Source organism: Amblyomma americanum, chromosome 4 (genome assembly GCF_052857255.1).
Source record: "Amblyomma americanum isolate KBUSLIRL-KWMA chromosome 4, ASM5285725v1, whole genome shotgun sequence".
Taxonomy (NCBI): domain Eukaryota; kingdom Metazoa; phylum Arthropoda; class Arachnida; order Ixodida; family Ixodidae; genus Amblyomma; species Amblyomma americanum.
The window spans coordinates 120,514,980-120,531,251 of record NC_135500.1 but is presented as its reverse complement, the minus strand read 5'-3'; the positions used below and the strand labels follow the sequence as shown (position 1 = coordinate 120,531,251).

The 16,272-nt window shown below is 51.5% G+C and overlaps 2 protein-coding genes across 4 annotated transcripts in view; one reads left to right on the top strand and one right to left on the bottom strand.

Moving 5' to 3' along the window:
- The window catches only part of mus312 (mutagen-sensitive 312), a 30,292-nt gene extending 27,973 nt beyond the window's left edge, over positions 1-2,319 (top strand). For 2 of the 3 annotated variants that reach the window (XM_077661608.1, XM_077661609.1), the window contains exons 16-19: positions 154-304; positions 742-856; positions 946-1,035; positions 2,064-2,319. In XM_077661608.1, the coding sequence (XP_077517734.1) occupies positions 154-304; positions 742-856; positions 946-1,035; positions 2,064-2,183 (476 nt within the window). In that variant the 3' untranslated portion in view covers positions 2,184-2,319. The remainder of the gene's footprint in view (positions 1-153; positions 305-741; positions 857-945; positions 1,036-2,063) is intronic. The other variant, XM_077661610.1, reaches the window with a different exon arrangement.
- Positions 2,320-3,350: 1,031 nt separating this feature from the next.
- On the bottom strand, positions 3,351-11,688 carry LOC144128297 (nipped-B-like protein A). Its single transcript, XM_077661607.1, has 3 exons — positions 11,528-11,688; positions 10,668-10,856; positions 3,351-10,337 (listed from the first exon to the last, which is right to left on the bottom strand). The coding sequence occupies exon 3, from the start codon at positions 10,291-10,293 to the stop codon at positions 4,147-4,149; it is 6,147 nt and encodes a 2,048-aa protein (XP_077517733.1). The 5' UTR covers positions 10,294-10,337; positions 10,668-10,856; positions 11,528-11,688; the 3' UTR covers positions 3,351-4,146.
- Positions 11,689-16,272: the final 4,584 nt, after the last annotated feature.

The following is a 16,272-nucleotide window of genomic DNA, read 5'->3' as shown; positions in this document are numbered from 1 at the left end:
GTTCACTAATGTTTGTGAAAGCTGAGAAATAGCTCAACATGGCATCATATGCATCAACCACAACCAAACCAACCTGAGTCTTTTCCAGCACCATTAGTGTCTGTTGAGTGCACTTTGTTGAAGTTGATTGAGCTGTTCTGATATCTATTTCAGTGGTTCCTGAAACACCCCTGAGACCTATGCTTCAAGGGACTGGAGCAAATGCCACCGACAGTAGAGACTATAGAAATGAACAGTTGGCTCGGAGCAGTCAATCAGAGCAGTTTCCCACTAGTGAAGAACCTTACTACAGTGTGTCATCAAGGTAACTGCTACACAGAGGTCTGAAATTGCGCACAACGAGCATGCTTATGCTAAGTGTAGATATTATAAACATGTAATTTGTTACAAGAACTTGTCTGTAGGAATATTAATAATAAAGTGTTTGTTTACATCACTTGTGACGCATTACGCCCCAAACACTTATTTTGGTATGTGCAAGAGTGATTGTATGCAAAAAAACAAGTTATTTTCTGCATGAGAGAGGCACAGTTTTAGCCGGGGTCCAACAACATTACAATATTAGATGGTTAAACTGCATGGCGAGTGGCGTTGTTTTTGGACGATTCTAGCCACAGGTTGAACTTGCTTCTAGATGAACATTTTGAATATTTCTTGTGGCAGTGCCCAATTTGTACGTTAAGAAACAGAGAGCAAATGTTTCAAGTGCTTTCGTATGGTTTCATTTTTCAAATTGTTTAGCAGCACTGATGAAGATGGGATATCTGGCGATGATAGCGACTCTAATATCAATGAAAAACTCAGACACTTCTTTGACAGAAATACTGAGCTATCAGAGAGCATCTTAATGTACGAGGTGAGCCCATTCTGCACAACCACAGCTTCAGCACCTTTTGCCTTGAAAATTCTGACATGCATTTGTGGTTGCATTCTTGCCTATTTCAGCCCATTGACTTCCAAAAGCTCCGTCTAAATCTGAAGGAAGCCAATATCAGGATCCCATCTAAAAGCCTCATAAACTATCTGGATGAGCAAGTGAGCATTACTGATACACCAGTCTTACCTTCGCACGCTACAGTCGAGATAATCCTGTACATGGTGTTAACATTGTCTTGACCAGCACAGAAGGCAATGCTTTTTAAAGGGATAGTCTGCTGTCGGAGACCAGCAAAAAAATATGGGCACGCTATCGTAAATCTTTCCCTGTGATGCTAACAATGAGGGCGGAGCTTGCAGTTTTGGAAGGAACTTTTATTTTAAATTGACTAGGAAAGTCTGGCCAGAGCTCATGATGGTGCCATGCAGTCTTCACAGCTGCCCATATAGTCGAGCTATGTCACTAAGAGCGGATGTACACCTCATGAATAGGACCAAGTGCAGTACCCAGATTATTTTCATTAGAAGGAACTCCAGATGACACAACTTTTCCCTCTTGCTCAGTTTGATCCATTGGCAGCGCTTCTAGAAGCTAAAACTGGCTCCTGGTATCTGGTTTAGATATTACTAGTGTTACTTTAATATTAAAGTTTCCCAAAACCATCTTACTGCTTTTAACTACCATTTTAATGAAACTTACAACTCTCATTTAACCTCACATGCACCAATCCCTCTGCCTGCTGCATAAGCGGTGGCAAGTCTGTAATGTCAGGGTTTGCAGTCTGGAAAGCGACAATCTTATGCCGAATATTTGAGTTTGAAATTGTTCTGCCAGGGCCAGGCATTTGTTTGTTTGATCTACGATCTCAATTTCTGCAAAAAGTATGGTCGATAAGTCAGTAGACTGTCCCTTTAACAAGTTCTCTTGGTTTCCATTGCTGCATGAATATCAAGCATTGCATCATTAATTAATAGGGCTATGGTACTGCCTCTTCAGTTTTGCTTCCAGACGGCCAGAGATAAGCTACCAGTCGTGCACTGATTACTACTTGCTTTGAAGAGTTTTTTTTTTTTTTACTCCTTTCATTTCCCCCACTGCAGCGTGCATTTATCACACTGCCATTGTGCGGTGCAGTGGTTATAAAGGGGCCAAATCCAGTGAACTCCCATTGCTCAAACCATTGCAGTGCATCACATTCACCATGCCTCGCTCCGAGAAGCAACAGGCAAAGCAGAAGAGGCGACAGGAAAACTTCAGGCGTAGGTTGCTTGGCAAGTATGGCCCTGCACAGGACAGCTTGCCATAGAAAGCAGGGCACGTGCTGGATGTGTTCTTACCTTCATTCCGGGTCTCATAAAGAAATTAAAAATGGAGAAGGCACCAAGCTTAGTGGTTTCATACTTCAAGATTCGTCTGCTGACAAATACATTGTTCTATTTCTACCTGTGCTTGTTTGGGTCCTGCACTGGTGTTCCCATTTTGTTGCATGTAGCTGCTGCAGGTGCAGTACATAGCTGCCACTGCCTGTGGAGACTCGTTAATGCTCTGTTGCATCAACTCTTTGACATGAACATGAAGCTAAGTTTATAGGACCTGCACCTACTTCTCTGTCGCATGTGAAATGCATACTAAACACCCTTTCCACTCTTCTCTTTGTGGGCTTGTATTCACAAACACAAATGAGTCTCAAGTCAGCACTGGTTTAGGCAAGGTGATGCACAATCATATGAACTCTATTCTAGCAGCTAGCCATGGCGTGCCCTCAAAGGCGCAGTGGTGCTAGCAGTGACGAGCTTTTACTGCACCTGCTGCTAATCCAGTCCCTATGCATGAAGGTAATGTTAAGTGCAGCTTGCAGAGATGGCCCAAGTCAGCCTAACCTTAGCACATTAATTAATCCAACGTACCCCGCTGCCTGTCTTACCCAATGCACTAGTGTTAACATAAGCCAGTTCTCTACTCAAGAGAGAAGCTCTGCTTGACCATGTCATTAATGTGAACTCCATTTGCAATAAGTTTACCACAGTAGGTCTTAAATAACAAAGGCAACTAATTGAAGTAAACCAAAGAGCACTTCTGCCAAAGCCATAGAGGTGGTTGTAAATGTTCAAAGAAAAGGCGTGTTGTTGCAAGCCTAGTCTTGGACGAGCAGAACTACTCGTAGGGTTGCAGTATGCATCCATGGATTTCTTTCTCTGGGTCTCTGCCTATCTCTGCACCGAGGCCATGAGCATGCAAAATTGACATTGCCAAAACAAAACAAATTGCAGTTATTTGCAGAGGTACCCACTGAAACACAATTTCAGCTTTCAGATCAAAATTTCCATCCGAGCATCCGTATTCTCAGTTCATTTCATTTTTAAATGCCCATGTATCATTCGAATTTCCCAACAGCAGCTAGATGTGAAATGTGCAAGCTTTTGGTTCAGTTCCCACACATTTCTCTGTCCAGAAAACACTCTGCACAAGTGTGTATGTCAAATAGTGCCTTTTTAATGGTAGACGTTAAGTCATATACATAGAAAAGAAATCATAAATAAGTCTCAACATTTTTTAACTGCAGAAAGCAAAGGAAGGCTGTAGTTTCAGTTGCCCTAAAACTCCAGATGACTGTGGCCAATGCCACAGTGGAGACATTAATGTACACATCTGTATGGAACAAGCCTGTTTTGAGGGCGCGGCAGCAAAGGTTAAAACAGCTTTTCAATACTGAAGTGAATGTAAAACAAGGAATGAGCTCAATGAAAACTGCTGAAAAAGATGGATGTTTTCATCACCTGCGTAACCTGTACATGATATTCTGTTTGCAAACATTAATATTACCAGCTCTTCGTGCTCTACAAAAGAGGTATGCAAATCAGGGAAGCGAGGGAGCCACACAAGTTTTTATGTACAGGGATGCCTTGTAGATGACAGTGAAGGATGAGCGGCCAATGTACAGATCAGGAGGTGACAACCAACTTGGCCCGTGAGGGCTCAACAGCCACATGAAAGTAAATTTGAAATGACTGTCTACAATAAATAAGTTAGGAGAGCAAGAACCAACTGCTGCAGACACCACCCGAGGCAAGGACGCAGATGAGAGGAGATCGCGGCATGTGGTGATGGTCCCGCGGAGAAAAAACAATGCACCGGAGAGGATGACGAGAGCAACAGTCTTTTTGTTTAGTCTCCCGCCTCTGCCATTGTTTGCACCCTACAAAATAGACTCCACGACCCTTCCCGTAAAGCTGTACAAGGCCCCATTTTACAAAAAGACATACACGCAGTCAATCACCACAGAACGACGGGTCACTGTCCTCATTGTCACTAGACCCGTCAGAGCAGATGACCCGCTTTCGCTTTTTGCGGGGCTTTTTCTTTGCTTTGTCACTCACTGCAGCAGCACCTTTGGAAGTCCGACCTGGGGGCCGTCCACGATGGCCAGGCGTTGACAACCGCTGCCGTGGCACCGGGGTTGCCACGGCAACCGTTGGCTGTGCTGTCGTGGGGGGCGCCGCAGGAGCAGTTGTCGTGCTAGGAGCAGCAGTGTTTGGAGCAGCACCGTCGTCTGTGGCTGGGGCCGCGGTCGTGGGAGCTGCTGGGGGCCGGGGCTGTCCCGCGTCCTGGTCATCATCGTCTTCATCTGGGTCGATGGTTAGCATCAGCTGCTTAAAGTCGAGGTAGCGGCGGCAGAGCTCCTCTCCAGTCGGCTGCACCTCATCTTCAGCTGCCAAGAACTGCAGCGTGGGCTCTGGATTAAACCGAACCCCCGAGCGCCGGTTTAGGGCCTTCTCGTACGTTTTGGCGGCCTCGTTGGGCGAATACTGCTGAATGCGGCTGTCGGTGAAACCGTACGTATCCTTGAGAGTCTGTTTGACGAACAGAAGCAAGATGCAGCCCTGCGCAGCCTGCATGCTCTCCTGGAGAGGAGTCAAGTCAGATGGCAGCCTCGATATCAGGGCTTCCAGGTCATCATCATCTTCCTCGTCCTCATCCTCTGTCCGAGTCGCTCCGTCACGAGTCAACAGTGCCTCGCGAAAACTCTGCAACAGGTTGGAACCTGCCACTGACAGCAAGACGTCGATGTGATGCATGACAAACAGCGGCTCATCTTGCACTTGATACGGAAAGTACACTATGTTGTCGGCCACATAGAGCAGCTCCGCGAGAGGTACCCGTGCCTGTTCATCAAAGAGCTTGAGCAGAGACAACAGGAAGGCACGCCGGCTCTGCCTGGTTGCTCTGAGCACGGAGTAGAGGAAGCCATTGCGGCTGACGGGTGCCTCTTCAGAGCGGTAGCCACGTACGAGAGAGCCCGGCTCCTGGGCGGATCGGTGCATCTCAAACGAGAGGCGCATGCCAGCATGGGCCTTCATCTGGACAAAGCCCGGGTACTTCTTCTCCAAGTCCTGCAGCAACTGGTCTGCCTTGGTGCGCAACAGCTTGTCATCGTCAGTGCCCAGACAGGCCAGGTGTGGGACCATCTGGACAGGATGCACAAGGCCTTGACCCAGCACCAACTGCAATACCTGCAGTGCGGCACGACGCACAGCTAGTGTTGGATGGGCAGCTGCTGCTAGGATGTCCTTGAGGTAGACCTGCACCACTGTACTGGCCATTCCCGAGGACACGTCACCCATCTCCTTAAGGTTTTCCCCTTTCGATAGCTTGCTCCATTCTGCGTCACGGCGGATCATCTTGGCTTCCTCTTCCATGAGATAGGCAGTCAGATTCTTGAGCACTTGCACCCTAGCTGCAGGAGGTGCTAGGGGGCTGCTTAGTAGGTGCTTGTACAGCTCCTTCACCTCAGGACCTAGCATCAAGTCATACTGGCGGACAAGCATGAAGCCTAGGCCCGTGAGCGCTCTCTGTCTGATGTCCTCGTCTTCGTGCTCGGTGAAGTACAGCATGGTTGCAAAGACTCGTTGTTTCAGGGGCTGGTCAGCATCTTCAGCAGGCTCTGCAGAGCCGTCTGGGGTAGGCTCCAGGTGTTCGAAGTCAAAGTGCCGACACAGCAGCCCCAGTGTGTAAAGGCAGCGCTGCAGACTCTGGCGACTGTATGAGCGACCTGCCTGATGTTCACGTCGCACCAAGCATAACAGCATGAAAAACTTGTGAAACATGTCACGCACCAGGGGATAGTTGTGTGTCACCCGATTCACCACAGCACTAAGGCAGCTCACGCTAGCCGAGAGGATAGCCATTGCGTTGCGTATGAGCTGCTTGGCCAGGTCTTCTTCGATCTGTGCCAGAAACGATTCGCTTGGGTGCTCCATGAGGGGCACAACTAGCTCGAGACAGCGAGTGACATGCTGGAGCACCTGATAGTCCTGTGGACCCGAGACACGCATGCTCAGGTACGGCTGGATAGTGTGTGCATGGCGCACCAGCAGCTGGGGTCGGATGCGGCTGAACAGGTACAGGGTGCCTAAGCAAGCTACCAGGTGTTGCGACGAGGCAGCGCCTTCTTCCAGCCGCAGCAGTCGCTCCACTAGACAGTCTACAATCTGGCGGCAGGACTCGAGCACGCCTCTGCGCTGGCCATCTTCCCGATCCTTCAAGAGGCCACCTAGCAACTGCTCAAACCAGTCGAGGCCCATCTCGCGACACGCGGCCACAACGTGGGTGATGTGACGCACTTTCTGCAAGAGGCGTTCTTCACTGTTCTGGGGTGTGAACCACATGCTCTGGAACACCTCACCAACCAGTTTCTTGATGCCTTCCTCATCATTGACACGCCCAATGATCTTGACACATATCTCTGGGATCTTCTCGAACTCTGGCTGCTCAAGGCACACATCCTTGAGGATTTTGATGACTCGCTTCCGAACACTGACACCCGTGTCTAATATGCGCTCCGTTAGCATGTCATAGTATTTGTGAGTCAGCTCTGGCCGCACTAGAATGAATTTCCCCACCAAGTCTACAGCTGCCTCACGGACGCTCGTGGAATGATCCAGAAGGCGCCCATGCACACCCTGACGCATATCTGGCCGGCCCAAGATGGACGGGTCTGCCTCGACAACGAGTGTCAGACACTTCATGGCCTTGGTGCGTACCGCCACTGCAGACTCACTCAGCACCCGGAGAATCTGAGTGAGGTAGACGTCAAAACTTTGCGAGAAAGGCCGCCGAGAAGCCAAGAAACGTGAAATCAGTTCTGCAGTGGCATAGTCTAATGTGCCTTGCTCAGATTTGAAGCCACTACCAGAGTCCTGAGGCTTGGCCAAGTGCAAGAGAAACTTCTTCCGCTCCTCTACCAAAGCTGCAAGCTTGGCTTGCTGCTCCTCGTTTGGTGCAGTGGATTTCTTCTCGTCTTCGTCCTCCACATCCTCCGGTTCACAGTTACGACGGCTTGCCTTGCCCTTGCTTGTGCGGCTGTTGGACTTGCTGGGGGTCTTGGTGCTTTCCTCGTCACCGTGGCTTTTGTCTGCTTTAGCCTCAGCCATGGCATCTCTGTACCACTGTGCCACGTAGAAGCGCCTTGAGAACTGCAGCGATGGATCACTGTCAAGGTTGGCATCCAGGTAGTGAAGCAGGGCCCTCTGCAGCAGCTGAGTCTCATCCATAGGACGGGCACCCTTGGAGAGACTGGTCAAGGGCAGGTCGTCTTCCTCGTCCTCCTCAATCTGGCGGAGAATATCCTTCACAGTCTCTTTCTTGATCTGGCTGTTTACAGCATCCTTGCGCAGTCGAGCAGCCACTACACCTAGGTAATCAAGAGACGCCACTCGCAGAGACATGTCGAGAGACTTGTTGCTAAAGTTCTGCACAAGCAGCCGCCCCAGAAGGCTCAAGATCAGCTCTGAAGCAGGCCACTCAGGCTTGTTCACTGTGCTTAGCAGGTCCTGGACAAAGTTCTCAAACACTGGCCTGTAGTCCATGTCCTCATTTTTGGTGCCACACTTACGCAGAAACACCGACAGGAAATTGGCAGCAGTGTGCACGGCCGCATCATAGGATGTAACGATCAGCACATCTGTGTCCACCGCTGGCGTTTTGTCCTTGCCCTCAGCTGAATCTCTTGGTGCGGGGGTACCTTCGGGAAGCTTGACAACACTGTGGATCAGCTGGAGAACCAAGGCTGTCAGCATCTGGATGTGCTCTTCTGAGTTGAGGCGGTAGTTGCGCAAGCTCCGTTTGCTGGTAGGCAGGCGTGCAATGGAGGCCAGGATGTCCTCCAAAATGAGCTGCCGGTGCTTGTCGTAATGAGCAAAAATTGTGGTCACCAGACGCAAGGCATGCAATTGCAGCTCGCTGACTCCTTCGACAAAGAACGGCCCTACGCCCAAGGTGGACACTTGCAGAATCAGGGTGTCTGTCAATGTCTGCAGACCCAAGAGTTCTGCTAGCAGCCCCACCAACTCGTGAAGCCGATTGTAAAGCTGGAGCACAGAACGCTCCTTCACTTTGTGGGCTGCATGGGCTCGCTTTTGTCTTGCATTGCAGCCTTCCTTCGCACGGGTGTCCACTTTGTAGACTGGGTCAAACACTGGGTAGATGGTGTTTTGAATCTGAAACTTGGCAAAGATCACAATACGCTCAATCAGATCCTCCAAGAAGACCCGCTTAGGCATGTTGGCTGAAGTCATTATGTACAGGGCGGTCAAAGAAGCATCTGCTGAGCGTGTGATGCGCTCCATGGTCAGCTCGGCATACAGGCGACCTTCCTCATCCTCCTGATCCTCTTGGTCCACAGGGCAGAGCTTGGCACCATCCACTACATTGCGCTCCAATATGGACAACAGTCGAACAAGTCGCTCTGGTGGCACTTGGTTTGTGGCTTGCAAGATTTTAAGCTTGGCTGCTTCGTTGCACAACTGGCGCAAGAGTGAGGCCGTCACTAGTGCTTCCGGAGGGCACCCAACTTCGTCATCCAACTCTTGCGTCAGGTCAAGGTCTTCCATCGAGTCAAAGATGGCCTCGACGGTACGCGAGAAGCGCTGGTAGGTATTGCTTTCCATTAACTCCTCTGCCGATAGTGGTGCGGGAACAGGCTCTTTTTTCATTTTCTTGGGCTTTGGCTTTGACCTTTCTTTAACCGGCTGGGGTGTAGGAGCCACTCTGCTTGGTTCTTCATCCGGCTCAAATGCTGAATGTTCACTCTCACTGTGATGTGAATGTACTGGCGACTCTGCATACTTGGCCTTCTGGTGGGTTCTGCGCCTGTTTTTCACTCGCTCGCTCAGAGAACTGGCGTACATGTCCATGCTCGACCTCTCTTTTGTTGGTGAAGGCCGGTGACAATTACGGCGATCATTTCCTTTTGATGTCTTCCCATCAACACTTTCCCGCTGTTTGCGCGCTGGTCGCTTGCGTGCCACTACGTGCGGACCATCATCGTCATCGGACGAAGACTGTATTCGGCTGTTTTCACGCACAGAGTTTCTCACAACCTTGTTTTTGTTTGACGCCTGCGCAGTCTTTGGAGTTGTGGCTTCCTGTACACTCTGCTTGGCTGGGGAAGGTTGTGCAGACTTCCGAGTGGCTTTTGGTCTGCTGTCCACATTGTTAACCACACATTCTTTCGGAGCCTCTTTAGACACCTCCCGTGCTGGTGGGCTCACAACAGGAACACTGTTTGCACGTTCCACAGTTGGGCACACGGGCGACGGCGGCACAGCGTTTTGCACTCCCACACCACCACCACTACCACTACCACCACCACCACCACAGGGTGCAGGTGCAACACACGGCGCAACTGGCGGCACTGGGCACTGCTGTTGTTGCTGCTGCTGTTGCTGCTGCTGCTGCTGTTGCGGCTGTTGCTGCTGTTGCGGCTGTTGCTGTTGCGGCTGTTGCTGCTGCAGCGGCAGTGGCGGCTGTTGTGTCGGTGGCTGCACACTGACATGCACAATGGGCGAATCTGTCCGCTTGTCGCACGGTGTCACACAGTTTCCGTTGGAGTAAAAGTTCTGGTTGGGCAGTTGCTTGGGCACTTGGGGCGAGAACGGTGTCCCGTCCAGGATGCCAGCCACTGAGTGGTCGTGCAGTGGCGGATGCGGTGTGAAAGGGGTTGGAGGGAAGAAGCCCGGGCTCCCATCCAGCCCCTCTGCGGGTGAGCACAGCTGTGCTGGGCTGTAGCCTTGCGGCTGCTGCTGCCAGGGAGGGGGCCCCTTGAACAGTCCTCGTGCCACAAGCAGCTGGAGCAGTGGCGAGCAGCCCTGAGGTGGCAAAGCACCGTCCCCACCATCCTTGAGCTCCACGTGGTCAGTGTTGACTTGGGCCAGGGCGTCCACCAGCGGAGGCAGGAGGCGGGCATCGCTGGCCAGCACCCGTCTGGCTTCCTCAGCCTGGGCAGCTGGCAGCAGAGAGCGGGCAGGACCCGCTCCAGGCAGCGCCGAGGGCAAAGGCAACTCCAGCAGCAGCTCAGTGATGCTCTGGATGCCTGCAAGGGTGGTGATGGGCACGCTGGGGCCCTCGCCATTCATCATGCCGCTGGGCCGGGGCTCAGGCTTGGCCCCGGGCCTTTGGCCTCCTGCACAAATAAGATGAGTGTTAAGGATAAAAGAACACCGTATCTGGCAGATTCATTCTTCCACTGCTGATTTCACTATGCATGGGCACATAATTCCAGACGCTACAACATGCAGCCGCACTGGGTGCTACTACCAGCAATGCACTTTTCACGATGGCATTAATAAAGCAGTGGCGTAACTAGTTGAGAGTCCAACGCAAATAAAAAGTGGCACTGCGAACTGAAGCATTAGTGCTGCTGAAGGAAATCCTTCCGACGTTAAAAACTGGCACTACCCACCATGTTGGCCGTAAAACAAGTACTCCCCACCGGTGCGCTCGGAAAACTCACCGAAAGAGATGACCCGTCGTTGCACAGCGCACCATTTACGTCAGGTATCCAACTGAGACGATGTTCAACAACATTCCCGCCTTGAATAAGTACGGAGCAAGCAAGAACTTGCTGCAGCGGTTCCAGGTGACTCGCACGAGTTCGAGGCCGTAAACATTGGCGTCCCAGTCAGGAATACGTGAGTACCGCCTGCATGAACCAGTTGCCAAAGGGGCAATCCGAGTACGGTGAAACACTCTTCGCACTCGGCTCATTTCCACGCCAGAAGAAACATGTCAATAGCGAAAAGAATGAAAGACGCGTGTCACTCGCAGGCACTGCGTGACCATTCTGACACGCAGTGACGACACGCTTTGCAAATCGGTAGCAGATAGCCAAACTGACGCTCGCTGCCGTGCATCCGTCCGTCACCGTCGATCCGGCTACTAGCAGTCAAGCGCAAGTGGAGCAGGCCCAAACCGATCGCTTCCAAGCCGCGGCGCGACAATGCAGCGTAATTAAATGGAAGATTATGACCCACGGAAACATTACCAACACAATTTAACGCAGCGCAACGGTCTATCCGTCCGACGTTTCCGTATACACAGCGCCGTATTAGGCTTAGACACGGACAGACATCGGCGCCCAAAGGTGACACAGCACACATGTAGCCGCTGATCCCGGTGTAACGCTACCACTGCGAAAGCGCTTGAAACGCGAAATGGCTTCTCTGCGAACACGGTACACGAGGAAAAACGCCGGATACTCGGCGGTATAAATGTTTACGTGCTCCTTAGGCCTAAAAAGGTTGCCAGCCAAAGCAGAAGTGGATAACCTCTAGTCCATGTCATACGATCGAGACAGCGGAGAGATCGGCTCACCTTCGCCACGGCGAGTGAATTAGCCATCGCGCAATTATTTTCCCTGTCTACGCGTTCTCCAAATGTAGCATCGTAACCCTTTACAAGACGTCTCTGATTTTCTTTTTCGAATACACTCTCAAAACGGATCATTGTCCGCCATTACGACAAAACAGGAAGACATTCTCAACCCAGGATTTCAACAGACCAAGAAAAAGAGGCAAACTGTAGAAATCGTACGTTCGCGAGGTATGATTTTTGTTCAAACGAATTTCACGCGCAGTGCCGCTGAGGTGAGCGAGTAATTTTGTTGTGTCCTAACAGGTTTGTGCGTGCCGTTTCGAGAGTAGGCAAGAAACCCGTTATATTTTTGTGTGTTTAGCAGTGCGTGTGCTGCTGCGCGTCTGCTGTTGCTGTACGGCCTGCTGTTGATGGAAAGAATGAAAAAAAAAAAAATCGCCGAACTAGTGTGTGTGCCACAACCGGCGGCGCGTTCGTTATCCTACGCAAAAGCACACCTTATGCAAAGTTCACGTCTCGTTGTTGATACGGCACAGCGCGCGGTATGTAGATACGGACGTTGCGTAGCTAGTTTGAATGATCGACAGATCGATGCGAACATTGGAATACAGCGTCGCAAACGTAGTCTGTTGCCTGTGCCGCGGTATTCTCAACTGCAGCTATCTCGAGCGTCAAACACCACCGCTGTTCCATTTCTGCATGCTTGATGTAACTTACCCACGTTCCAAAAACTTGGAGCGCACGCGTTTTATGCGGTGCATATAACTGTTTGGCATTTGGCGCCTCTGTGTAGGCCACTGGCCATTTTATTCGAATACGATTTCGCAAAGCTGTCGCAATATTTCTGCTTCATTTTAGCAGTACAGTGCTAGGTTTTGCAGTGGTTCGACGTATGAGGAAGACGGTACGAGTTCATATACGTAAAGGGACGTCGCGTGTCGGTCCGCGAGGTCCGCGAGACGGCTCCAGCTGACTCCTCGCGAACCCGGCTGCCCGCCTCGCCCGACACTTGCAGTGGGATGGGGAAGGGAGAGAATTCGGGCTTCGGCTCGCCAACTCGGGCCAACGCTGTAAGCGTGGACAAGTATCGCCGTCTGCCGGAAAGATGAGATGTTAACCTGGGCTTTTTTTTTTCTTCCCAGAAGATGGCGAGTCTATCCGGATTTTTGTGCTGCATCGAGGCACCCTAGATTTTTGTAAAGCCAATTGATAATATGAAATTATCAAGGAACTTTAGATTTTTTAAAATTTCTTTGCGCAAACCACTTTCCTGATCTAGAGCAATTAGCATCGCTTACAAGGTAGCATATGATTTATTGTCTACGTTCTTTAATTGGACACCGGTGCTTGCCTACATTTTCTGGAATTAACAACAAACTGCTGTCGGCAACGAGTAAAGTTTTGCAGAAGCGATCCAAGCAGCTGATCCGACAGGCCGTTCACCTGCCGGACGAAGGGCAACCGAAAGCCCGGCTTGGTGGTTGGGAAGTTGCTCGTTTGTTTTGAAGTTACTGTCGCATTTTTGCTGCGTTTCAGTCACAGGAGCGATGGCTTTTTTTTTTCTTTAGTTCAATTTTAATGAGCAGACAAAACGGCATCTTCGGAAAACTGTGCAAACTTGCTCACAAGCGATCGGTTGCTGCTTCAGCCGCCAGGAGGCGCAGCCCTTTTTTTCGGTTGCTCAGCCAGCCTTCCCCAAAACTGTGCGCGTGGGTGAAACCAGTATTTTAGTAATCACAAAAAAAGAAATGCAAACCAGTACCGATGTTTTATTAGATCTTAAAGAACGCAGACGAAAATTTTGAGGGCACTTAAAGTCTGAATGCGAAAGCATGTGTAGTGAGGGAACTACCACCCCTCAAGAGTTGGGCTTTGCAGCCTCTGACCGCGACGCGCCGGGCAGGCATTGGTAGCCACTAATTCAAAGAAAGACTGCGCCAGACGATAGACACCTTTAGCGTATGCCGCGTTACCGTTACCGGGAGCCCGCCCACCGCCAGTGCGCAAGGGTCGAGTGTAAATGACAGTGTTCAGTATATGCAGTGGTCGCTACCGCGGGTGTTCTCAGTGTTGTTCCTCTGCGCGTCGGATGTTTTTCGAGAGGGTAAAGTCGGGACAGGTACGTGCCCCGAGTGACGGAATTCCCTACACGTATTGGGTGGACCGGGTCGATTAGAAGAGTGATGCCCAGCATAGATATAAGTTCCGCCAACTTACGACAACGCGGCTCTTCCTTGCGATAGTCCCACATATGGGACAGGGCGCGTTAAAATCGCCCGCTATCATGGGGGCTAGCGACCCGCGATCCTTAGCGCTGCGCTAAAGATGTTAAGATATTAAGGATGTGTGCGGGGCTATCTGTTCGCCGTAGAGGGAGGACAGAAACCATCACGTACGGATATTCCAGATTTAGGTCGAGATTAACCTCCTGCGCTGTGTAAGCATTATGGACTAGGAGACAGGTGAACGGGTCTCGTTGAAAAGTACTATAGCCCGAGAGATTGACCGCATCCCCGGTTTATTGCAACGCAAGGACTGCGGCGGGGTGTTCGATGTTGTCAATGTACGCCCTTAAGTTGGCGCGTTTGGTCCCGTCTTTGAAACCCAGAATGTTCTATTGTACAAGGGAAAGAGCTTGCTTCCATTGTACAAGGGGAAGAGCTTGAGAAGGCGGCGTCCTCTAGGGGGTTAGGTGCGAGGGGACGCATCTATGCTTATTTGAAGGGAGATTGTCTTGGAGAGCCGGAACAGGTTACGCGTCACCTGCAGCGGGAGCGGTTCCGGCTCCTTCGAGAGTTCGGTTCGATCAATGGGTCGGTTGAATATTGATGAGCGGTTCGCGTCTTTGAGGGGTCCCATTCGGCGGAGAAGCCGAGGGTCTGACTCTAGCCAGATCTTATATTGGCCGGCGGCCGTAACTGTGGCCGTGACTGCTTTGAGCCGGTTGTCTTGTATTTGGCCAAAATTGGACATCTGAGTCGTTAATTGGGCGAGGGCATTTTCGAGGGCGGTGAAACACGTCAGACCTAGAGGGTTTCGGGTACGCCGGCACTTCTTGCATCGGTTCCGGAACTAACCATGGGCAGTGGGCGGGTAGGACCGAGCCGTTTCTAGCGCGTTAATTTTGGCATGGAGTTGAGCATCTTGTGCCTGGAGAGTCTCGAGCTCGCGGCGGTGGTCCGCGACGTCAGAGTTAAGGGGGGGGGGGGGAGGTTTGGTGGAGGAGAAGGTAGGGGAATATGGGGAGGCGGAGGAGGCCCATCTCAGCTGCCTACCTTGGGCTGTGTTGTCTTTGGCGCGCCAGGCGGAGGGCCCACGAGAGCCGGAAAATCCCCGTTTTGGAATACGGGGGAACCTGGATCACGTGACGCCTTCTGATTAGTTGATCGAGCAGGCTTGGGGGTACGCCCGGGCAAGGCGCCCGCTGGTGGCGCTTGTCCGATTATGCCTTGCACTATATCTTGTTGCTAGGTGGGGGGGGGGGGGGGGGACTTTCGGAGCGTTGCCAGGACCCGGGGCCACTGCACTCTGAGGTTGTTTTCTTTGACCGGTCGTGTTGCCTGGTTGTTGCAGCCGTTGGAATTTGGCTTTGTAGTTTTGCGAGTCCGTAAGATGGACGGCACGGCAGACAATGCAGGAAGGAGTACGCTCGTGGGAAGCCACGCGTGTTGCCGTCTTCGAGGACTGCGACCGTTTGGCCGCAGTGTCCGCAGCGATAACACGCGGCAATATATAGTCCGCTTATATTCGCGCTCCACAGTCACCACACTGTTATAGTGCGCGTAACGCGGTACTCTGTGCCCCACGAAGGTGAGCAGGGCAATCGTCGACTTCCCCAGCTTGCGGATGAAAGCTATCTCTCCTCCCATCTCTCCTCCGCGCCACTGGACTTGGGATTTCAGGGTGGTTGAAATTTCCCGCTCATGGACCGTAATAATCCCGCTGCAGACTTCACCGTTGACAAATTTGGCGTGACCGACCATCGGGATGGAGCCTTTCGAAGTATTAAGTGTAAATTCACAAGCGAGCACGTACACCTCATTGGCGTCTTGGGTGGTGGCTATGATGGTATTCTGGTCCCAAATGGACAAGATACTAAGTGTGTCCACCGAAGAGGCATTTACTTGGGCGGAGAGCAAAGCACCAAGCTCACCGTTCTGCAGGGCCATCTTCAGGGAGATCGTCACTCTGGGCTTGATGACGATCGTGAAATCTTCTTTGCGGAGCTAGTCAAGGCATAGCAGTGGGCCGCCATTTCTTCGATCTCACTGGTTGCGAGAGCTGAGGGTTGGAACAGCGGCACTCACGGGGGGTCCGTTGACCGCCGAGGTGTTCGGGCGTTGCTGCCGTTTAGGAAGTGCCACCAACGAGAAAAAACTTTCTATTTCCTGCATAGGAGTGGAAGTTACAGGCGAAGACAGGGCGCCTGCGACGACTTCAGACCATGCCATCGTCTCGGGATCGTACCCGCGGCGAGCGGAGGCCGCCATGGCGTCCGCGGAGAACGCTGGAGACCGGATACTTGGCTTTAGGCCTAGCTGGAGCTCCCACGGGATGAAGACATAAATGGGCTTAAAAAGCCCGAAAGTTGGCCCACCTGGTCGAGAGCGGTGTCTTCGGGTGCCGGGAGATGTTATCCGTCTAGCTGAAGCAAAATTTCCGCAATCGTAAGGAATTTTTCGGTAATCCGGGCGAAAATTGCCGGTGCCGAAATGAGGCGCGTCCACTCGAGACGCGCGGCGGCC

Bases quoted from the DNA above. Each gene is read 5' to 3' on its own strand.
- LOC144128297 (XM_077661607.1), bottom strand. From the start codon at position 10,293: ATGATGAATGGCGAGGGCCCCAGCGTGCCCATCACCACCCTTGCAGGC.